The sequence below is a fragment of the Pinus tabuliformis genome, chromosome 2_2 (genome assembly GCF_031772625.1).
Source record: "Pinus tabuliformis cultivar Carrire ecotype Pingquan chromosome 2_2, CPIR1, whole genome shotgun sequence".
Taxonomy (NCBI): Eukaryota; Viridiplantae; Streptophyta; class Pinopsida; order Pinales; family Pinaceae; genus Pinus; species Pinus tabuliformis.
Genome location: NC_142300.1, coordinates 175,583,137 through 175,607,914, shown reverse-complemented (window position 1 = coordinate 175,607,914; position 24,778 = coordinate 175,583,137). Strand labels below are relative to the sequence as shown.

The 24,778-nt window shown below is 42.8% G+C and overlaps 1 protein-coding gene across 2 annotated transcripts in view; it reads right to left on the bottom strand.

The window, feature by feature from the left end:
- Nucleotides 1–755: 755 nt before the first annotated feature.
- The window catches only part of RH1 (RNA helicase 1), a 367,146-nt gene continuing 343,123 nt past the window's right edge, over nt 756–24,778 (bottom strand). For both annotated transcript variants that reach the window (XM_089404445.1, XM_089404446.1), the window contains 2 exons: nt 1,548–1,653; nt 756–1,290 (listed from right to left, as the gene is read on the bottom strand). In XM_089404445.1, the coding sequence (XP_089260571.1) occupies nt 1,178–1,290; nt 1,548–1,653 (219 nt within the window). In that variant the 3' untranslated portion in view covers nt 756–1,177. The remainder of the gene's footprint in view (nt 1,291–1,547; nt 1,654–24,778) is intronic.

Below are 24,778 nucleotides of genomic sequence, written 5' to 3'. Positions count from 1 at the left end.
CGTGTACATGTCTACTATGCTTCAATTTCCTGTTTTGTGTTGAATAAATCTTATTTGGACAAAATATATTCTATATGGTGGTACTGAATCAGTTGCTTTTCTGGATATATCCTCAGCACAATTTTTTTTCCTGGCATCTTTTCTCAATCGAAGTTGTAAGCCATGGATAGTCCCAAGTTTTCAAGAAATGTGCATCAGAATGCAGTAAAGTGCCTCGGGCTTTCCATGATACACTGAAATGGAGATTGCTTTGCAAATTGAAAATTTGAAGTTTCACATAAAGAGTGGGTAATGAACTCAAATGAATAACAGTCCAATGATTTCGATTTTTAATAGGGTTGTAAATTACTCAGAAGCTCAATGTCATTTGTATGCTTTATCTGACTAGTTTTGTTTTTGTACATTCTTGCTTCTTAGAAAAAAGAATTAAAATGCATCTTTACTCACCTGTACAAAGGACCAAAGTTGTGAAATCAGCTCAATCAAATGGCTCTAACGTGCTGCGTTTCTATGATGCCTAAATAGTCTTTTATATCAGAAAGACATCATTTTCATAGCATTTGCATGAAGACATATAGACCGACGGAAAGCGGGAAGTATAGCTTGGGGTAGCAATATATGAAATTTCTCATGCATGTGCCTCAAAGCACTAACCATCCCCCCCAGGAATTTGTGTAGAAGACGGGTTGCAGACGCCTTGGTACAAAGTTTTTCAGAGACCAATATACCACACTAAATCATCACATAAGGGCACCTTTCTTACAACACTGATATTCATATGCATTGAAGGAGATGCATCATTGTAGTTTACATACATTTTCTCTTTTTGGAGAAAATCTTCACATTTTACAAAACTTGCTTCAATCAAAGTCACTTTGATCTAAAAGCTACACAGTAGGTTTGCATCATCGTGATTTCAAATCAGTTAATATGGAATTTACCTAAGGAACTCATTTTACTCTCCATATTTCCAGCTTAATTTAACGGGCCTGGCTTTGTAAGCCCTTGAGAAATCATAAGAAAACATGTTAGTTACAAGCACAGAAATTTACTTTCCTAAACATAGACAAGAGACATTCTGGAAATAATGAATTCATCCTGCCGAATGCAACAAGTGGCATTAGATTCCTTGCAGTGGGCCCAGGAAAATTGTGGACTCAATAATCACTTTCTTGTTTCAAGTTTCAGTCTCAATCCATTCTTCAGTTTTACTTGCCACCACCAATTTTGAAGAACTCTGGTGTTGTCCAGTTGTTTCACATTTCACAATTTCTTTCAACTTCTCCAATGCTAAATTTATGACACCATGATAAACAAGTACAATCAGTCAGAACAAAATGAAATGCATGATACCATTACAAAGTAATATATTTGGGTTAGAGAAAACAATGTCACAATAACAACTCACTATAAACAACTACCAGGAAAAAACCCAACCATAGCAAAATTGCTAATGTAGATGCTAGACAACAGGTGTAGCAATTTCTAATCACTAAAAATTCTCTATGCTAAATAGGAGCCCTGAAATGCACCGAAAAGGAGTATACCTGCAGAATACGAGGGATGAAGTTTTTCTATTGAATCTACAGGTAACCTGTAGTTGCTAGATTTATTATTATCAGCTTTTTCAAGTAGCTTTCTGAAACGTTTAACCTGCAAGTACATCAGCGTTGGGAGTGATCAAAAAACACGTAGAAGGGAAACATGATAGAAGTCAAGAAATTTCATTTTCCAGCTTATACAAGGTCTGAATAACCTCTAATTTCCATCTTCTACGTTTGAAGATACATGCTTAAAATTATAAGAAAAATCAAACTTGATGATCACATAATGAATTTAAACAATGTAAAGAAAGGCAAACAGAAAGAACATTAGAAGATGTAAAAATTAAAACATAATATAGATGTGTTTAAAAACAGGCTATGTTGATACAAATCAAACACCTTAAGACAAACAGTCACATAATGAATTTAAACAATGTAAACAAAGACAAACGGAAAACATTAGAAGATGTAAAAATTAAACATAATATAGATGTGTTTAAAAACATGGTATGTTGATACAGATCAAACATCTCAAGACAAACACTCACACATAGATCAAAGAACAAGACACCAAGGTTTACGTTGTTAAAACTCTCGAGGGAAATAGTCCATGGCACTTAGGTAATTGATTAATGCAAAAATTAAATTACAAGAACATCTTTCAATTCAGTCATCAACAAATGACCCTCCAAGCTCTTTAGATAAAAAGACATGGACCAATCGAGTGTTGAGCCATAGATCAAGTGTCATTAATATCAAGGAAATGTTTGAGCCATCAGATCACTCATGTGTAAGCATACTTGTGACGATAAGATTAATAAAACTACAATGGCAAACAATAACCTAAAACCACATTAGATCAAGTTGAACTTAACCTAACTACTAGTGTCGATATATCCTATATTCCTAACATCCCCCTTAAAAACAACTTGGGATAGGATCGAATGATTTACAAAGTGATAAAAGCAGAAGGAAGGAAGCATTAAATCCTATCCCCCCTTAATGACAATTTGTATAACTCTCAGTGCTACCATACACTGAAGCTTTAAGAACTCGGTTTTTGTGATGGACTTACTGAAAATGTCAACAACTTGATCATCTGTATGGCAGAAGAGCACTTCAAGGTGCGTTCCTGAAGAAGCTTCCAAATGAAGTGCATGTGTAACACAATCTGTTTGTTCCATTGAGGCTGAACTGGCTCCTTGGCACATTAAACGGCACTCTCATTGTCACATCAGAGAGCAGTTAGACATTTTTACTAGAATCCAAACTCTAAAAGGCTCTATATAAGCCAAAGAACTAAAAGGCTGTGTCTAATCCAAAGTGCTTCTTGACTTGCATGTACTGCTGCTCAACTATCTGCTTCTACTAGAGAAAGAGAGGAAATTTTATTGCGTGGAACCCCACAAAGTATGTCCAGAATCAAGGTTGAAGACATAATCTACAATAAGATTCTAAGCATCAGGGTTGTCGATGTAATTGAAATATGTAAAAACAACCAACATAGGAGATCCCCCATAACTATATTGTATATCAAACTGAATTGTAGCCCAGATATACAAAGTATTCTCTTTGACACTTTCCAGTGGCTTTCATGGGGTTCTTGCATGTACTGGACAACGAGACCAAAAAAAAGGAAATGTCAAGATGACTATGAGTTAAATAGAAAATATTGCCAACTAATTGTTGGTACAAAGTGGCATCAAACTTGGGTGAGCTTTAGGGGTTAGAATGTTTATCTCATGACTAGAAGGGAGATGGGGTTGGTTTACAATCATCCACATTAAAGCAGCAAGGAAAGGTCAGATGCTTACTTGAGTTGGGAAAGAGAAATGCCTTTCTATTTATAAAAATTGGAGGCCAAGACAATAGTGCAAGGGTCCTATGTCTGTCATGTGATCCAATGTTTAAAATTGGCCAAATTGGAATTTAGCGCTGGCCAATTAGTTGATCTAACCCTCAAACCCCCAGATTGGACAGTTGAATTGGTTCAACTAATGGTTTGGTTCAAAACCAGTTAGATTAGCTCGTTCAATCAGTTCCATCCCTAATTGGTCTAGGCATGGTTGCCAAGTTGCCAGATGTAGATCCACTAACAATGGGGCAATTAGAGTGGAAATGCAAAACATGCCTGACAAATTTTTATAAGGAAAAGGCGGGCAAAAAGAGATAGAGGACGAAATAGGGAGGAGACAAATTGGATCCCAAACCATTCCTAGGAAGGCTCTTACTCTAACCTTCTGTCACTGTTAGGGACCACTTTTAATATGTTCCAACCATTCATGAAAAGTTGAAAACAGACCTAGTGTTATAGGCTTGCTTCATCAAAAGAGAGAACATTTGAAGTATTTTCACCCTCCACCCCGACAAGTTCCGCTCAGCCCACCTTAGATAACCATTGGAAGAAGCTTCGATTTTGAATACACAGCTAGATGGTGGAATAATGCAGATATTCCTTTTAACAGTTCCTTCTTACCTTATTATAACCTATATTGGATTTTATTATTGCTACCGATAAGGGCTTCAAAGGCCCTAGTACGTACGAACTGAGAGGGTCTCTTCTATGGAAAGAAATTGGGTCCATAAATGACTACTTGAAGTGTTTTAACGAGTCATGGACCAAAAGGGAATGTACCATATCATCAGATGGATAAAGTGTTGGAAATAATCACACCATAATAATATTCTTGGTCTCTTGCCAACAAGGAAAGATGTTTTTTTGAGATTAGTAGATGCATTTAATCAGGTAGAGGATGCAAACTTGCTATTTGAGCTTTTGGATTAGAATGTTGTGGAGCAAGACATGGTGAATGTTGCTCAAATCATCACAGATAATACTTCTAACTATCTTCCTGATAGTAAGATGTCAAAGAGTAAATAGACAACCATATTCTAAAACCCATCTGTTACATATTGCATGGACCTCATACTTGAGGATATATGCAAACAAGATTGAATCAAGAACACCAGATAATACCAAGAATATTTCAAAATACATCTACAAGTTTACAACCATTCATGGATATTGAACTTAATGAGGAAAAAGATTGAGGCCAGGGATCTTGTTCAGCCTACTGTCACCATATTTGCAATGAAATCCCTTCAATTGCAATTTCTCATTTTCCAAGCACAAAACTTGAAAAAGATGTTTGCAAGTGATTAACGGAAAGCATCATAGTGGAGCTTATTTTGGAAAAAAGGTAGCAGAGGTGGTGAAAATTGTCGAGCCCCATGTTAATGTGGCGCAGTAGTTGAATGGGAGAAATTGGCCACAAGTCACATTTACAAGGCTATGGATCATGCAAAGGAGAAATTAAGAGCAGAATACGAGGATACAGTAGCAAAATATGGGCCTGTCTAGGATCTCACTGATAACAAATGAACAATCAACTCCATCACCCTATTCGTGCAACTAGGCATTGCTTGAACCTGACACATCATTACAAAGATGACTTTGGATAAGATCAAACCAAGAAGTCAAAGTGGAGTTCCTAGAGCACATGGTCCCGAATGAGAGTCAGCAACTGGAAATACAACAACACATAGGTTATTTTAGTAGAGCCATGGGTACCTATGGCAAAAACCTAACAAAGATCGCAAAAGATGTGGACCAACCAAGTAAGCAATTCCAAAGGTTTTCAAGCAGTTTAAACATTAAATATTTGAACTTTCAATTGTTGAATTAACTAACATTGTCTTTGACTGTAATGATTTAATCATTTATCACAACACATTAGTGGGAGTTGTTGTTAGTTTTTGTAGCAACAAACAAGTGTTCTAGTCTCGGTTTGTGTCTAAGAGACTACGAAACACAAAATCTTCAAAACCCAGAAAAAGGTTTCGCGAGATAAGCTTGTGAAACGCCTTAATTAAATTAATTAACCATCATTTAAATTTTTCCTAACTTAGGAAAATTGGTCAATGAATAGTAATTAATTAAGGAAAGATGAGAATGTTCTAGAAACTCACACAGATTGAGTTTGACATGATCTTAGTCGTTGATGAGGACTTAATCATGGTCGTTGGTTCACCAACGAGAGATTATAAGAGTAGGTCGATGGGAATGGAGATAGACACATCAAGAGAGCAAGCTCCTTGGAAAATCAAGCTATCCAGCTGCGGAAGTCGAGCAGGGAAGAAGAGTTCGAGCCAGAAGGAAAGAAAAAGTGAGAGGATGTAGTAGAAGTGTTTTCCAGTGGATGGAGAGTCAGCAAAAAGAGGGCCAAGTTATTCTTCAGTGAGGCTGTGCAGGAAGCTTTAGAGAGCAATTCGATCTAGCTGGAGAGGAGGTGGATCCAGTTGCTAGTGGTCGGGAAAATTTCCAGAAGGCCCAAGTGAGTCATCTTCACAGGTTGAGTTGGGAAGAACGACTACATCAGAGCAATTCCACAGGCAGTGCGAGATTAGCTTGCGCAGAGGCAACTCAGAGTCTGACACAGGGGCTTTTGAATGGCCATACAGAGGCATATTTGGAGTTGGGATCAATGTCGACTAAGACAAATTGTCTCACTAATATTTTGGTCAGATTATTTTGTTGGAGGATTCCCAGTTTGGGCATCCAGATATTGTACTCATATTTCGCTGCTACATAATAATAAAATAAACCATCATTTGCTGCACTGGTTTTCCCAGTTGGGCTTTTCCGGGGACTTTTGTCCAAAAATATTGGTGTCATTTTTATTGTGTGTGTGCATGTATTTTCTCAATCCCAGTTTATTTTCCGCAACGTTTTTATTGTGATGAAATTGCAATGTGATTTATTTGTTATTTGTCGTAACAAATAACTAATTAATCAGTTAGAAGAATAAATCCAATTTTTGCATTTCAAGGAAATTTTCCCATGGTATCACAACATTGAAGATCAGATCGAAGGTTCAGTAGTGAGAAGGAAACTTTGTGCAGGTTCGAGAGTTCTGAGCACAGTTTTCAAGATCTACGTAGGCCAGCCAAGTAGTTCAAATTATTGGGCAGGAAATTTGATTTCCAGATCTAGACAGGTGGAAAAGTTTGATTTGCCTAGTAGCAATTCCAATAGGCAGTGGATTTACCGAATAGAGGGTTTTGGTAAGCAAATTAGTCAATTCATTGGGCACATCTAGGCACAATTGGTTTGTAGCTAGTCCAACAATAGTAGATCAGCGCTGGGTCGAAGAGGAAAGCACACTGTAGAGGAATTTCTAGAATTTCTCATAGGGTTTCTAGATCTAGTTTTCAGGAGGAGCAGTTTTGCTAGTCAGCCAATGCGAGTTTCAGGAGCAGCAGATCGTGTGCTAGATTCTGGAGGACTTCCGAAAGGTTGAGCGAGTTTCCCAGTTAAGGTGTTGCAGGTAGTGTGAGAATCGGAGGACTTCCGGAGGCAAATAGGAGCAAATCCGTGCATTCCAGAAGGGAATGCGAGTAGCAAAAGGAAGGTCGAGTAGTCCATGACAATTAGCCAGAATGCAGATCTAGGCAGTAGATCGACTTCCAGTTGCCAAAGACATGTGTCAAAGGAAGTGTGAGATATCTAGTGCGAGATGCAAAGCGAAGAAGGGTCCCAACTAGGGACAAGGCTCAAAAGGAGGTAGTGGGACACCAAATCCAAGAGGTGGAGTTTGATTCTCCTGCATATCAGGAGGGGCAGGGTCCAGTGCAGATGCAACATGGAGATCAATCAGATTGGTTCCAATTGTTCACTTGGAGATCACCTTTGCTACGGAGGGCCCACAATATCATAGTAGCAAGTTCAATGTCAGCAGGATGCAGTCAAATGACAGTTGCAGAGTTAGTTGCAATCAGTACATGTTGTTAAAATGTAGTAAGAAAAGTCTTCATGTGACTTGTGCCTTAGTCAAATGGAGAAATTCAATTTTCCACATTCGCAAGATGACTTGGATTGCAGTTAGTTGGAATGGCATGGCTTTGTCTCCTAGTTTAATCAGTAAATTCGAGTTTGTAGGCTAGAAGTAGAGTTGTGCATGAGTTGATTGCTAAAATTTAGCAATCTAGTGGAGTTATTATTAGTTAAACTCAGTTAATTGAGCTCTAGTATTTAGTGCAGTTAGTAGGAGTTCAGTTGAGTAGTTATAACAATTGTTAACTCAATGATCTCTCAGTTAACTGATCAATTTAATAAACCCAATCATGCATGGAATTCAAATTGCCTAGTTGGAGTGATGGAAAAGACACATTGTAATTATGAATTGTATACTAGTTGAGCATACAGACTTTTACATTGAGCAGTGTTGAAGTTTCTAAGTTTACTTAGTTAGAAACCCTCCATGCACTTTATCTGATTTATTCCTACCGACTTGTTATTTCATTTAACAAGTTATTTACAATGTAAATACTGAAAATAAACATTAGTGAATGCTCAACATATTAAAGATCAACAACTAAAGGAAACAGAAACAATCACACCATATGACACCATTATTTTTGGACCAATGTCCCCGGAAAAACCCAATGTGGGAAAACCGGTGCAGCTATCTGAGGGTTTTCTTATTAAGCAATATCAAAGTACAATTTGTGTGTCGAAACTGGTCTACCCAACAGAGAATTTCCTTGGCAGTAATACCTCTCAGTTTCTGACAAATCCCCTGGCTGAAACCCCAGATAATCCTTCTAGTAGCTCCACAGCACCAATCTACCCCAGAAACCCCAGCGTCAGCCTCTCTCTGGACTGCGTCAGTCCCTCTCTGCCCAGCGCTGGCCCTGCGTCGCCCCAGATGGGTCTACGTCAGCCTTAGGAGGCCCTGCATCAGCCCTATGGCCCTCTACATCAGCGACACTGGCCTCTCTAAGGCTCTGCACAGCTCCTAGTTGCCTCTGCGTGAGCCCTATCTAGCTCTATGTCACTCTCCCCGGCTATTGCGCTGCTCTCCCGGCACTATCTCTGCCTCTCTGTCTCTTTGTACTCAATGCCCCTCAACTGTGACTACCGATCACTAATTCTATCTCTCTTAGCAAACCCCGCTCTAGAGAATAGAATGACTGATCACTCTGGTGTATTCTCCAAGTGATCCTCAAGCCTCCTCTTATACTTTTCCTGTTGACATATCAATGACTAAGATTAGATATGGCTTGATCCATGTCTTTTGGACCATTCTAACACAGTTTCATATTAATCCACATTAATATTTTATTTTCCCTAAGTTTAGACTTAGGGACTCCATAAAAAATATTAATTATTTTAATATCTCCTAAACTGTTTAGAATCTGCCCAAACCCTTTCTGGGTATTGAAGATCTCATGTGCCCCAACCTCTCCACCAAATTTCGTGGCTAGAGCACATGTGATGCTACCCCAAATCAACAAGTAGGTGGTCAATTCCTCTAGTAATTGTGCAAGGAAATAGAGAATTTCACTATTATTTAGGAGCTAATTTCCTCTTGGATTGCATAAGGAAATAGGAGGGAGGTTGGGGCTTGAATTGGCTAAGTGTTGGTCAGAGCAAGACAGTGAGCAGGTGATCAAAATTGCATTGTAGGGTGTGCTTCGGGATTGAAGCAAAACATTGTAATTGATCCATATTCTCATCTGAATTAATGCAAAGCAACAGAGGGCTTTCTCCCAGTTGGATTCCCCTGTAAAATCATTGTGTTCCTTGTGTTTTGATGGTTGCATGTGTTTCTATCACGTGTTTTACTTTCTGTAGAATAGTAGAAGAAATTTATGTCTCTTGATTTCAGTTCAATTTCATTAGTAACAAATTTATTGCAATTTCTACATGGTATCAGAGCATCGGAAGACTAAATAGAAACCTTGTTCTATATCTTCTCTCTGAGACATTTCGATTTGCCTAGTTTCTGGTGTAGATTCTCTTTAGTGTAGGAAAAATGTCTTTCAACAGATTGAGGCTTGAGTATGCATTGGAGGGCACCTCGAATTTTGTTCTTGGAAAGACAAGATGGAAGTTGTCCTAGATGACAATGGAGTATGGGAATATACACAAACTGATATTCCGAAACTAGCAGCATTAGATGCACAAGCACTTGCTCAGTGGAAGAAAGACACAACAAAAGCCAAGAGGATTATTCTGGAGGGTGTCAGAGATCATGTGGTTTCAAACTTGCATGGAAAGGAGACTCCTTTTGCAATGTGGAAAACTCTCACAAATCTCTTCCAGAGCAGTAGTGATGCCAAGAAATTGGCATTGAAAGATAAACTCAGGAGCATTTGAATGCAAAAAATGAAACCGTTCCACAATACCTATCCAAATTCACTCAGGTTCGAGATGAACTTGGAGGAGTAGGAGAAAATGTGCCATCATCCAAACTAGTGAGCATAGCACTTCTTGGCCCTATGAAATCCTGGCACAAATATCAAGATTCAGTTAATGGAAGAGACAAGCTACCTGATTGGGGCAGACTTTGGGCCAATTTGGTGCAGGAGGAGATCAGAAGAAACACTAGAGATGGTGTCACAGCCAGAGCTGAGGAGGAAGAAAACTTTGCCTTGGCAGGCAAGGGAAAGAAAGCCAAGGGAAAGAAGGCCCAAGGCAAGCTAGAATCTAGCCAGAACCAGGGCAAGAAGAAGGACCTCAGCAAAATTAAATGTTTTCATTGCCATGAATATGGACACTATGCAACCAAGTGTCTGCACAAGAAATCTAGGAAGAAGCCTACAGGAGGAGCAGGAGGTGATGCTTTCGCATCACAATTCAAATTGGATTTCACCCTCATTGCATGCATGGAAAGTGTTGTCCGTAGCAGTGTATGGTACTTTCTGGAGCCTCATTTCATATGAAAAGATCTAAGGAGTTCTTCAGCAGCCTGGAGGAGAAAGACCTACAATTACACATAAACTTGGAGATGGTGGGAGATATAGTGTTACACAGTGATTTGTCACTGTCCTCATCTTAGTCCCTTTGATGTGTCATGTATCAAATACACATGTCCATATCTTCCCACTCATGCAAGAAGATTAAGCAAATGCTCTCTAATGCTGAATATTGACCCTTTTTTACTAAGTTCCTACATCGTCACTAGTAAACCCTTAAAATGCACGACGATTGGTCCAAATGCATTGCCTCCTTGCGATGTCGTTGCTAGTCCCTAGTTCATGACTTGCGACGATCCAGATTTGGCGAATTAGTTCAAACAATCGGCCTTCTGGATGTTTCTAGAGCTGGTTGTTGGGTCAATTTGGGTCACCTTTCCACCTCTGGGATGGTGGTTCCACCTTTTATGCAACCTCCCTTGAAGATAAGCTCCCTCCCCCTCATTTCATGGAGACTCCTTCTCCTATAAAATCACTCACCATTGCTATGATTTGCTAGTTTTTTAGTTCTTTTAGTTGGGCAGTGCTGGCTAGTTCTTTTGAGTTTGCTTTGAAACTAAGTAGATAGCTTTGGTGTGAGTGTGACAAGTGTGGGATTGCTAATAGTTTGTTAAGAGGTTGTGGAGTGCCTTAACCTTGTAATAGAGCTTGTGAGTGAGAGAGAGATATCCTCTATTTGGGAGACCCATTCTTGAGAGTGAATGCTTGAAGAAACATACTGGCTGGAACCTCCGAGAAGGTTTGTGACGTCAAGACTTGGTTGTAAGCTTTGCTCTTGATTCATTTTAATACAATCAATGATGATTTCCTATATCTTGTGTACAATTTACTTGATATTGATTCAATTTCTTCACTACCAAGCATAGATCACAATTGTTTGGATCGATCAGTTCACACTTGCTTGTTTGTCTCTTTAAATTCAAAACAAAAAAAATTAAGGGATTGCATTCATTTGATATACGAAAGTGAAAGTATATGTGCATTTCAAATTTTCATGTTTGAGAAATTGAAAAGCGAACTCTAAATCTTTCATTAGTAGTATCGATGCATCGTGAGATTAGTGTATTGATGCATTGTGTTTCTTAGTGTTTGCATTCGCTTGTGTTTGCTTGGGAATGAACTTTCTACCCTCCTTTAAGTAGGTGTTCATCGAAATGAAAGATGCTTTACTCATTCTAGTTGCATCCTAGGGTTTTTGATATACATACGGTAGGGCCTGAAAACTGAAACTTAATTCAAGATCAACTCTAAAATCAATTGAATGAACTTAACAATGCATTGGAACTTAACGCACATTATTTAGAGGTCTAGGCTAGAGACGTGCTCCAGTGTCATTAAACCTAGTCACTATTGTTTTCGCTTAAGGTTGGGCGATTCCTCCTTTTGTGATCCAATAGCTACTAGTACGGACTCGTGCTCCCCGTACCATTGAGTATATATCGGGAGACCCCACTAGGTTATCATCCTATATCCATAGGAAGCCGTGTCTGCCGCCTTATGAACCGTAACGCACCGAACACAGCATTCGGGAAGATTGACTGCCGTACGGAGAGTCGGTCATTTTTCTTTCATTTGATCACCAAGGTGTATATGCAGTTTTACGGTTTGTCTAGTTAACCTTTTGCCTAGTTCTCCAGAGTAGTCACTTTCGTTCTTTTTCGACTCCCTAAAAGAAAAGGATCATCTGAGCACTTGTCCTTTCAGACTCACTAAACCTCGAAAGAGATAGAGTCACCTTTTCATCCCTTTCTCGACTCTTGAAACATGAAAAGGTCAAGTTTTGTTCCTATGTCATAAAATTCACTGCCCACGAAATATTCCTGGTAGCAATTAGAGTTCTTCGTTACAGTTCGTGTGTTTTTAAGGCCCATTCCCAATGGCAACCTTCCCCGAGTCTACCGGCCAAGGTCTTCCTGTAGTTGGAACTCCTGGTCCATTTCCTCCACTTGGAAATGTTGGTGCTCCATATATGGCAACATTGTCTTTGCCTGGGTTAACCATCGGTTTGCCCGTTTGGTTGTTTTCAACCCTAGTGGTCCCGAGCGTCATGACTCATGTTCCACCGTCCCCTTTGTTTGAATCACAACACGTTGATTCCCAGGTTGAGCCTACGCCTTCTTCCCCTGTTTCTTCACCTTCATCTCCTCCTTCACCTGGTGAAAATTTCACATCTAGTAACCAGGAGACTAAGAAGTAGAAGAATAAGATGAAGAAGAAGAAGAAATCTGATAAACATGAGGCCACCTGTGCCGCTATTGCTTCGAGTACATCTCAGGTCGGACCACCCTCTGCTCCTCTGCGGAAGGTTAAGTTTCCTTGTAAATTGTGCAAGGGTGACCATCTTCTTCGTGATTTTCCTAGCATTCCTAGGATCTTAGAAGTATGGTCTCACGATCTGGCTCATCCCTCATCGTCCTCTGAAGCTCATGTCAATGTTCAATCCTCAACTGGCAGCAGTAAGAAGAAAGGGAAGATTTGATTCCCTTGTAGACTGTGTGAAGGCAACCATCCCCTTCACCTTTGTCCACTCATGGATAAAGCTTCCGCCGTTTTGGAAAGTCTTACAGCTTCTTCACCCCAACTTCCCATTGGTTATCAGAGGCTCTCTTCAAACCCTCTCCTGGTTGACAAAGAGATTAACTTAGATTCTTCTCTTGTCCGCCCTTCTCTTCCCGAACCTCGCTATGCTCAACTTGTTCCTGACCAACCATTGGTCGGAGAGAGTGTCGACTTGGATTCACCACCAGTGGTCCACTCTGTTCCCGAAGAACATCATGATTATACTGCTCATGTTCTTCTCGTCTCATCAGATTCTCCTGAGTCCGAGAACGACCCTCCTATCCCAGCTGATTCAGAGAGTCCTTCTTCGGTTCCTGTAGAGCATGGGGGCAATCATATGATACCCCCACCAAGTAGTTCGGTCATTTCCTTCGACTAGAGTCACTTGACTGCTTTCCGCCTTCCATCCTATGTGCCTTTCCAGATTACAGTACATGCCTATGATAAGGCAGTACCTCGCACTGTCTTTGATGAGGGTGCATCGGTTAGCCTCATGCCTTTCATTACTTGGCAAGCTTTGGGATCCCCACAGCTTGTGGCAGTCACTCAGAATCTGTTGGCATTTGACGGAGGAACCAGTCAACCTTTAGGGATCCTTCCAAAGTTTCCTGTTACTTTGGGAGGCAAAACCGTCTATATAGACGTGATGGTTGTCCAAGGTGCTTTAGATTTCAGTCTTCTCCTTGGCCGTGATTATATTTATGCCATGGGAGCTCTCATTTCTTCACTTTTCTGTGTGGTTTGTTTTCCACACGATGGAAGAATGGTAACTATTGATCAATTGTCGTTCTTTAGTCACCCGGTGTCTTATGTACCACCATCATCCCCCATTGGTTCTCATCTGCAAGCAGTACCTTCCTTGCCACAGGTCAATTATGTGGCTAGCCGTTCTGTCTCCTATTCTACTAATGATCATGCAGATAGTCTCGTACATCATGTACTGGGGGCATTGGAACCTGATCTGTCATTGGTGTCTAATGACATGTGTTTCTCCCAAAGCATGCTTCTTCCATCCCGCGAAGACCTCTTGGGAGCCATGTTCTCATATGGCCCATGAATAGGAGTACGAGGATAGTTTGTTCCTGTGTCAACCTCGTTAAAAAATGAAACAAGGAGTGACGAGCATAGTTCTCGATCTTGTGTCAAGCTCGTTAAAAAATGAATCAAGGAGTTCTGAGGAGAGTTCTTTTTTTGTGTCAACCTTGTTAAAAAATGAAACAAGGGTTATGAGGATAGTTCTTCTACTGTGTCAACCTCATTAAAAAATGAAACAACTCCCTTTTCCAAATCGAGTCTTTGATTATCTGAGTCGAGTCTTTCCAAGATCTCGAAAGTGAACCTTCATTCCATCCACCTCATTGAATGCAATGAAGCTTGGGGGGCATGCACCTCGATTTGCGTCATTATGTTGGGGGCATGCGAACTTATAACAAGCATAGTTTTTCGTTTCAAGCTTGTGTAAACATGAAACTGAATCCAAGCAGAGTTCTCCATGGTTCAAGCTTGTGTAAACATGAATCCGTACCTGATTAACATCTCGTGATTGCCATTTTTATCTGCTAAATTCTGCTAGATGAGCCTCGGTTGTTTCATTCCATCGCCACCATCTCTTTGGCCGATCATATGCTTTCACTTGGTTGTTTTTCCTTTCCTGAGGAACCGCAACAATGAGTGGTTTTATTAGCCAGTCTCTTGACCATACATGTTTTGAGCAGTTTCACCATTTCTGGAACCAATTGCTACCCTTTATACCACTCGTTCCTCTAGGACAAGTCTTCTTTAAGCTCTTTTTCGACTTATAAAAGACGAAAAGATTGTCGAGTTTTCCCTTTTAGCTTGTTAAACGGAATAAAAAGGCAGTCCACTTTCAGCTCTTTTCTGACCGTATAAACATGAAAAGATCGCCGAACTTTTGTCGTTTCGAGTTTGATACTGGTTATGAAACGACGTGTCTTCGATCGCTTTTTTACTTTTTCGGATCGGGGCCACTAATTATGAAAAGTACTCCTTGATTGTAATGGTCAAGCGATTCTCTCGAGTATTATTTTATCCTTTTTCAGGCTCGAGGGACACAAATTTACGAAAAAGGACCCCCCCTGGAGTTTTCTTTTCCATGTCTTTTTCAAACTCTCTAAACATGAAAAAGACTCTGAGTTTTCCCTATGTCGGACTCGTTAAACCCTGATGACATTGGACTTGTCACCATGACGAGACTTGAGCTTCTCCTCCCTAGGGCTCGTTAAACTATTACTAGGTTGGATTCGTTCGAAGGTCGAACTTATATTACAAGCATATGCTATCCCCTTCAAGCTTGTTTTTCAAAAATAATTGGTGTACTTGCCAACAATGGTGGGGGAAAATTTGGAAGTCGTCATTGGTTACCTACGGCAGCTAGTCACTATTGAACATCGACACTTTTGCTTCTCGTCGAGTTGGGATATCCTCACATTGTAATATTCTTAATTAGCCCCAGCTAATTGGAATATTCGATTTTGCCAAATTTTGCCTTCTATAGTTATTTTGTAAATAAAAAAGTTAGAAAGGGGGATGTAACTCACTTTTAGAATAAAAGTTACTTCCTAGTAGCACAACGTTGTGACTTAAAGGGAGAGCCAAAGGGGCCAAAAAGAGGGACGTAGAAATGGAGCCCATGCAGACACATGGAGGGACTGCGCAGGAGGGGATGAACACGTGGAAAAACGGGAATCACGCAGGAAAAGGTGAGCATTGGGATTGAGAGAGGCAGAAGCTATAAAAGAGAGAGGAGCCCCCTCATTTTGATCATTCGGTTATGTGCATTTGTAATAGTCATTTTGGCTTAGAGCACGCTTGCTGTTTAGCTAGTCTGCAACACTGTTTAGTGCATTGAGTGTCTCTGTTCGGAGATCTCACCTTTAGCCCCAAGGGACTTCGAGTGCCTGCTCGGGCAAGGTATTTTCGTTGGCATTTCAGCAGCAGTATCTTCAGCATTTCAGCAGTGGTTTTATCAGTGTTCTGGAGGACTACGCAGCGCTGGGAGAGGGACGCAGTTCTTTTTGGGAGCAGCCTGGATTGAGGGTTTGTGGAGGATTTGAGCTGAGGGATTGAGCAAGAGATCAACTCTTGCATATTCGAGGAGTTTGGCAGAGTTCTGGGCTGAGTTTCGGAGGTTCTATTTAGTGGCAGCGTAGAGCAGTGAGGGACTGCGTAGAACCCCAAGGGGGTGATTTTCGGGGCTCAGCCATTCCATGAAAGCTTTCTGGGTTTTTCTGGGTTTCTCGAGTAGAGTCCGATTCCAGAGTTTCATCTTTTTCTAAGGAGAGGAGAAACCTCAATCCTCGTTTGATTTCTAGCAGCAGCAGCAGAACAGCAGTTTCCCAGCAGCTTGGACGCACATCAAAGAAGGGCCATTTCTTTGCTATTCTGAGTGTATTTCTTCACTTGCCTTGTGCAAGTAGAGGTGCCATCTTCCTGATCACCTCCTGTACTCATTTTATTACTCAATATAATAAAATGGCTTAGCATTCTCTCTGCATTTCTTGTGTATCTGCTTATGGTTTATTTGATATATATGGTATCACTGTTATTTGTATCTCTTTGAGCATTCTCGGCTATTATACCACTTGTGTGTTTTTATTATACTCTTAGACAGAGTCTGGAAAGGGCTAGGTAGCCTCCGGATCTTGTCCTCTTTTTAGAGGCGACATATTTGGTAAATGCCCTCCCAGTCCATCTCTGGTTGGAGTTTGCTTGTGTTTGGGGTTTATTCCTGATAAGGGATATTACAGTGCTATTAGAGTATAGATCTGGCTCAGCCGGGAGCTAGCAATCTATGACACCAGGGGAGAAACCCTATATCTGTTACAGAGATCGGAGATACAGAGATGCTAGGCGTAGGTTGGTGAATACCTACGGAGAGGGAGACTGTGTTTCTGTGGTGGACGCAGAACAGGAGAAGCTTGTGGTGGACACAGAACAGAGGGAGCCAGTGGTGGACGCAGAGTAAGAGGCTCCAATGGCAAATGATGATGGGAAGAGATTTGCGGATATGCTCCTCAAATCAGTGCAAGATCTGTCGAGCAGATTGAGGTGATGGGGCAAAGATTCACAGCAGTAGAGGCCAGACAGCGTGAGAGCCCACGGGTTTTCCAGGTTGGTGAGGGATCGGGTGCATCCCACCATTTGCCAAAGCAGCGTGATACTGCATAGCAGGTGGCCTCACATGCCCCTACACGCTCTACCATGCCCACTTTCTTAGGAGCAAACACGGGGGCCGTAGCCTAGCAGGAGGCAGAGCCTGGACACATGGGTGATTATTTTGCAGAGTACCAGGCCTATGGGCAGGAGTTCAGGGAAGCCCTCTCATTCCATGATTTTGTTCAGCTCCAGCGAGATAGTAGACCCCGCGACCATCACAGAGGGTACCGACATTATCATGATGGTGACACCCACTATGCAGCGAGTAGATTCCACTTGCCTACGTTTGATGGCTCATCAAACAGTTCGGCAAGGTCTTGGGTGGAGAAGTTGGACATTTATTTCCAGCTTAACCAGATGTCAGAGACAGAGGCCATCAAGGCGGCGACATTGCATTTGGATGGTGAGGCCTAGGATTGGTGGTTTCATGGGATGGTTACATTAGGACACTCCATGGTGACGACATATGCCGAGTTCACCAGGAGATTGATGGAGCGATTTGATCGGAGTGATCCAGAGCAGCATTTTGTTGAGCTAACAAGGCTCAAATAGACAGGGAGCCTAGAGACCTACATTGCAGATTTCTTTAGGGCCTCAATGATGGTGCCAGATTTATCCACGACACGAAGGATCTATATGTATGTTGAGGGTTAGCAGAGCCACTTCGGGGTCTAGTCAGATCCGCTAGACCGACCACCCTTCAAGATGCTATCAGCAGGACCCGGGACCTATAGGATGTCTTACCTAAGACCCAGACACCTTACCCCAGTCTAAGGGGAAGGATGTGAGGATTCCACCTCCAAAGGGGAATCCAGGACGAGTGCAGATTGACGATGATGTCAAGAGGGAGCTGAAGAAGAAGCGGTTGTGCTTCACATGTTAGGAGCCATGGGCACCAGGACATAGATGTGCTGCTGGCAAGGCACATTTCATTGAGGTTTTCTTCGAGTGCAGTGGAGAAGAGGATGACAAGGATGGTGTGGAGGTAGAAGATAGCCATGATGGACAGGGACCTTTGCCACCTCCACTGCCAGCAGCATGTGGTGCATCTTTTGCACCCACTGGAGGGGCCCTTGCCGCATTGCGAGGAGTTCCCAAGTATCTGACGCTACGCGTATGAGGGATAGTACGTGGCCAGCGAGTGTCAGTTTTGGTTGACAGTGGGGCGACCCACAACTTCATCGATCCACAGATGGTTGAGTGGAGAGGCATACAGACAAAGAGCTTCGATGGGTTTTCAGTCTTGGTCCCAGGAGATTAGACCATGATGTGTGCTCGATATGTTCCAGAGCTTTCAGTGACGATGGGCACCTACACATTGACTGACCACTTTTTCGTGGTTGATATTCTGGACACCAACATGATACTGGGTGTTCAATGGCTCATCACTCTAGGGAAAGTCACGACGGATTGGAAGAACCTAGAGATGGAGTGGGATGATGAGAACACAGGGAGGCATGAGAAGATACGGGGATAGCATACGTATCCACGTTAGACTGTTTCGGCTCATCGGATGGAGGCAGTCTTCCGGAAGGGAGACATAGAGTGGGCAGTAGAGCTGCGTGGATCAGAGGCAGGGACTACAGGGCAGACAGTGCACCCGGAGATACAGTCCATCCTTGACCGGTATGCCATAGTATTTGGGGAGATTCCGCCGGGTCAACCACCAGACCGGGGTTTGAGCGCATATTGAGCTTGATCAGGGCATACAGGCAGCGATTACAACCCCCTATAGGCATCCCAAGGCCTATCGGGAAGAGATAGAGCAGGCCATTCAGGAGTTGCTGGCTCTTGGGCACGTCCGACCGAGCACGAGTCCTTTTGCTTCTTTTGTGGTGTTGGTGAAGAAGGACGGTACATTGAGGATGTGCATTTACTACAGGGCCCTAAACAAGAGGACACTGAAGAACAGGTACCCCATACCCAGGATCGATGAGTTGATAGATGAGTTGAGAGGAGCACGGTTCTTCTCAAAGATTGATTTGAGATCAGGGTACCATCAGATTCGCGTGAGGAAGCAGGACATTCCCAAGACCGCCTTAAGATGTCATTATGGGGACTTTGAGTTTTTGGTGATGCCCTTCGGGCTAACCAATGCCCCAGCTACATTCCAGTCTTGCATGAATCACATCTTTCGTAGTCACTTGAGGAAGTTTGTGTTGGTGTTCTTTGATGATATACTCATTTACAGCAGGACGTGGGAGGAGCATCTCCAGCATATTGAGACAGTATTACGCATCTTGAAGGAGCAGCAGTTCTATGCCAAGCTCTCCAAATGTGAGTTCAGGTTGACGGAGATGTTATAATTGGGACACATCATTGGAGTGGATGGAGTAAGGGTCCACAAGGAGAAGATTAGGGCCATCAGAACTCATTTACAGCAGGACGTGGGAGGAGAATCTCCAGCATATTGAGACAGTATTACGCATCTTGGAGGAGCAGCAGTTCTATGCCAAGCTCTCCAAATGTGAGTTCGGGATGACGGAGATGTTATAATTGGGACACATCATTGGAGTGGATGGAGTGAGGGTCCACGAGGAGAAGATTAGGGCCATCAGAGATTGGCCGAAGCCGAAAAACGCGACGGAACTTCGAGGATTCATTAGCATTTGTACTTACTACTAGAAGTTCGTCAAAGATTTCTCACAGCTTGCTGCACCCCCGACAGATTTGACGAGGAAGGGGGCATTCAGTTGGTCGGATACAGCGCAGCGAGCCTTTGACAGGCTCAAGGAGGTTATGAGCAGCTACCCAGTGCTTGCATTGCCAGATTTTATGCAGCCATTTGTTTTGGAGTGTGATGTGGCGGGATAGGGGATTGGTGCAATATTGATGCAGGGAGGTCAACCTATAGCCTTTGAGAGTCAGAAGCTCCTTCTGCACGAGAAGTTGTATTCTATATACGACAAGGAGATGCTAGCCATCATGCATGCATTGGCTAAGTACCGGCAGTATTTGGTGGGGAACAGGTTCAGGGTCAGGACTGATCACAATAGCCTCAAGTTCTTTTTGGAGCAGAAGTAGTTGCAGGAGAGGCAGCAGAAGTGGATCAGTAAGATCCAAGCATATGACTTTGACATTGAGTATGTCAAGGGTAAGAACAATGTGGTAGCAGATGCCCTTTCACGTAGACCAGCCATGTTGTCTCTTATGAGCTTGGATACAGACTGGAGGGCTCGACTCTTAGTAGAGTACTCCAAGAACAGGTTTGCATGTGAGATTCTGGATGGGCAGGTGGCAGATGACAGGTTCATGGTGATTGATGAGATCATCTATTACAGGGATCGGATCTTCTTGACTGAGGGGTCTCAGCTCAAGAAGAAGATACTCCAGGCATCACATGACTCACCATTGGCAGGCCATCAAGGGTTTACCAAAACCTACAGGGCCATTAGAGAGAGGTTCTCCTAGAAGGGCCTCAAGGAGGATGTACTCCGGCATATCATGGAGTGCGATGTTTTCTAGCGGAACAAGGGAGAGATGAGCCATCCCGCGGGTTTATTGCAATCGCTACCCATTCCGGAGGGGAAATGGGAGAGCATTTCGATGGACTTCTTCACAGGATTGCCCACGGTATAGGGCAAGGATTGTATCTTTGTCGTCACTGATCGACTGACAAAGTACATGCATTTCTTTGCCATATTCGCACAATACACAGCAGCACAGGTGGCCGTGTTGTTCTTCAGGGAGACCTTCAGGCTACATGGTCTTCCAAAGACCATCGTCAGTGACAGGGACAGCCATTTCATGGGCGGGTTTTGGCAAGAGCTTTTCCAGTTGGTGGGGACGGAGTTGACTCCAAGTACCAGTTATCACCCACAGACGGATGGGCAGACAGAGATAGTGAACAAGTGGCTGGAGGGCTACTTGCGTAACTATGTTAGTGGGCAACAGCGAGCATGGCTGAAGTGGCTGCATCTGGGGGAGTATTGCTACAATATTTCACATCACATATCCATTGGTATGTCACCATTCTATGCCTTATATGGGTACCATCCTTTATCTTTTGTTGACGTGATGTTTGGTGACAGCAGGGCTCCTAGAGCCAAGATTTGGATCCCGGAGAGTCAGGATATCCTCTGAGCTCTCAAGGATAACATGGCTACAGCGCAGAACCAGCAGAAGCTGTATACCGACAGGGGTCGGGTAGAGAGGCAGTTCGAGGTGGGGGACATGGTCTACCTACGATTACAGCCATACCGACAGTCATCACTGAAGCAGAAGGGGGCTGAAAAGCTCAAGCCCCGCCTTTATGGGCCATACAGGGTGATACGCAGGATTGGACAGGTTGCATATGAGTTGGAGCTGCCCCAAGCCAGCAAGATTCATAACATTTTTCATGTATCATGCCTAAAAAAGGCAATGGGGCAGCAGGTAACAGTGACAGATGAGCTACCACCTATGGATGATGAGGGGCATTTGGTATTGCAGCCGAAGGCTATCATTGATACCAGGGAGAGGTAGCTGTGGAGCAGGACGATCCGAGAATTCTTGGTGAGGTGGAAGAATTTGCCGGATGAGGATGCCACTTGGGAGAATGAGAAGATCTTACAGCATCCATCACTTGAGTTGCTTGAGGACAAGCAACATTTTGCCGGGGGAGACTGTAATATTCCTAATTAGCCCCAGCTAATTGGAATATTCGATTTTCCCAAATTTTGCCTTCTATAGTTGTTTTGTAAATAAAAAAGTGAAAAAGGGGGACATAACTCACTTTTATAATAAAAGTCACTTCCTAGTAGTACAACGTTGTGACTTAACGGGAGAGCCAAGGGGGCCAAAAAGGGGGATGCAGAAATGGAGCCCACGCAGACACATGGAGGGACTGCGCAGGAGTGGAGGAACACGTGGCAAAAGGGGAATCACATAGGAGAAGGTGAGCATTGGGATTGAGAGAGGCAGAAGCTATAAAAGAGAGAGGAGCCCCCTCATTTTGATCATTCGGTTATGTGCATTTGTGATAGTCGTTTTGGCTTAGAGCACATTGGTTGTTTAGCTAGTCTGCAGCACTGTTTAGTGCATTGAGTGTCTCCATTCAGAGATCTCACCCTTAGCCCCGGAGGACTTCGAGTGCCTGCTCGGGCAAGGTATTTTCGTTGGCATTTCAGCAGCAGTATCTTCAACATTTCAGCAATGGTTTTATCAGTGTTCTGGAGGACTGCGTAGCACCGGGAGAGGGACGCAGTTCTTTTTGGGAGCAGTCTGGATTGAGGGTTTGTGGAGGATTTGGGCCGAGGGATTGAGGAAGAGATCAGCTCTTGCATATTGGAGGAGTTTGGCAGAGTTCTAGGCTGAGTTTCGGAGGGTTCTATTTAGTGGCAGAGCAGAGTAGTGAGGAACTGCACAGAACCCCAAGGGGGTGATTTTCGAGGGTCAGCCATTCCACGAGAGCTTTCTAGGTTTTTCTGGGTTTCTCGAGTAGAGTCCGATTCCAGGGTTTTAGCTTTTTCTGAGGAGGGCAGCAGCCCTAAATCCTCGTTTGATTTCTACCAGCAGCAGCAGCACAACAGTTTCCCAGCAGCTTGGACGCAAATCAGAGAAGGGCCATTCTTTTGCTATTCTGAGTGTATTTCTTCACTTGCCTTATGAAAATAGAGGTTCCATCTTCCTGATCACCTCCTGTACTCATTTTATTACTTAGTATAATAAAATGGCTTAGCATTCTCTCTGCATTTCTTGTGTATCTGCTTATGGTTTATTTGATATATATTGTATCATTGTTATTTGTATCTCTTTGAGCATTCTCGGCTATTATACCACTTGTGTGTTTTTATTATACTCTTAGACAAAGTCTGGAAAGGGCCAGGTAGCCTCCGAATCTCGTCCTCTTTTTAGAGGCGACATATCTGGTAAATGCCCTCCTAGTCCATCTCTGGTTGGAGTTTGCTTGTGTTTGGGGTATATTCCTGATAAGGGATATTACACACATCGTCATTGGCCTTCCGGGGTTTTCTGGGTTGCCATTTTGCCTCATTCCATCTGGTCCATGTTGTCTCTGTCAGACCTCCAATCCCTTGGTACCAAAATGCTGCCGCATTCTGAAGTCGTGTCGTCGATATGTTCAAAGAGTATAATCCTTTTGTAGTTCACATCCTTACCCCCTCCTCTGATGCTCTGTTTCACCATCTACCACTTGTTCCTTATCTCGCGTCGTTGATGGGGGAAACATTATGGCCCTCCTGCGACGGATCGTCTCCTGTTGACACCAGCTCATTATCCGGGAGATTGATCTAGAGATCCCTTCGTTACCTTGGAGCTTGCATACCTCAATGGCAAGTTCTTCGCGCTTGTCGATAGACTTTCATCATTGGTCTTCGATTGGGTGATTCCACAAGTGTTCAACTTCAGCTCATTTTTTCACACTTAGTGGATTGTACTAGCACTACCTTGAGAGCCATTGGCATTATTGGTGGTTTCTCTCATGCTTGTTAACAGTTTTCATCATTGACCGGTAATCAAGTGACTTTCTATCATGCTCGACTTCAGCACATCTATTCGCATGCTAGAATTTGTACTATGATCGGTTAGGGTTTCAAGACCCCGAACTAAGATTACATATGTTCGGGCTGCGTGGATTGGTTCGTGATTACATATATGACTCTTTGATTAGATGGCTGTGACCATACCTGAGTCTTCATGGATGGCTGCGACCATACCTTTATCATTATATATGGTCTTATCAACTGGGTGGCTACGTCCATACCACAGACCAAGTTTCATATGTCTTTTGGATGGCTGCGCCCATGCCTAGACTACATGTATTTCACTATCAGAGATATCAGTTGTACTTGCGCCTACAGGTTCTTCAAGGTGGTGTTCCAGTTCAGTCATGGTTTCGTAAAGCATTTCACCCCTCCCACTCTCTCGGGCTTCATGCTTTAGGGGGCATCTGTTACACAGTAATTTGTCACTGTCGTCATCTCAGTCTCTTTGATGTGCCATGTATCAAATACACATGTCCATATCTGATCTGAAAATCACTCGTGAGTGACCTTAGTTAATTAATTAATAAATGAAGGTATTACAAACTCGTGCTGGTGTGAGTCTATGTTATTTTAGGCAACAGATCGATCAGATTGCAAAACACACAGACACTGGAAAACGGAAAATAGTAAGGAAAACACAGTAAGTAAATGCAAGAACACAACAATTAATAAGGAGTTCACCCTATTCTCTAGGGCTACATCCCTGGTCCAGCTTTCAGTGGTGGCCTTCTTTTATTGTGTCTTTAAAGCAGAGATTTACAATGAGGAATTCAATTTGAGTCTCTTGAAACAGATAATATTTGGTAGGGTGGTTCTTGGATTCCCCAAGCCACTAGAGCGCACAGACTCCTTTCCTTACCAAATCTTGACCTCTCTGGTCTTTAATGGGAGGAGCCCAATGTAGCACTCAATTCCCGACAGATCCTCTCAGGGTTTGCTTGAACCTCTCAAGCTTTCTGTCTACTTGATGCTGCCTAAGGTCAGCTCAGCTCTCTGTTTTCGGCTTTTTGCTCCGTCTGTTCATGGATTAAAGCCAATTTGTCTGACTGTTCGCTTCCTCTTCCACCCCTTCGGCTCGCTTGCTGTTGTTCGCTTGGAGTTCCCTGTCCCTGCGTCGTCACCAACGTCTCACAGTGAATGGCCACTTGCCCTCTCACGAGCTGTGCCAACTCTTCCTCGACGGTTCGGTATTTTAGTTACACTGTGGAATGACTCATCTGCCGACTCAGCGATCAAATCGGACATCAAACTTCT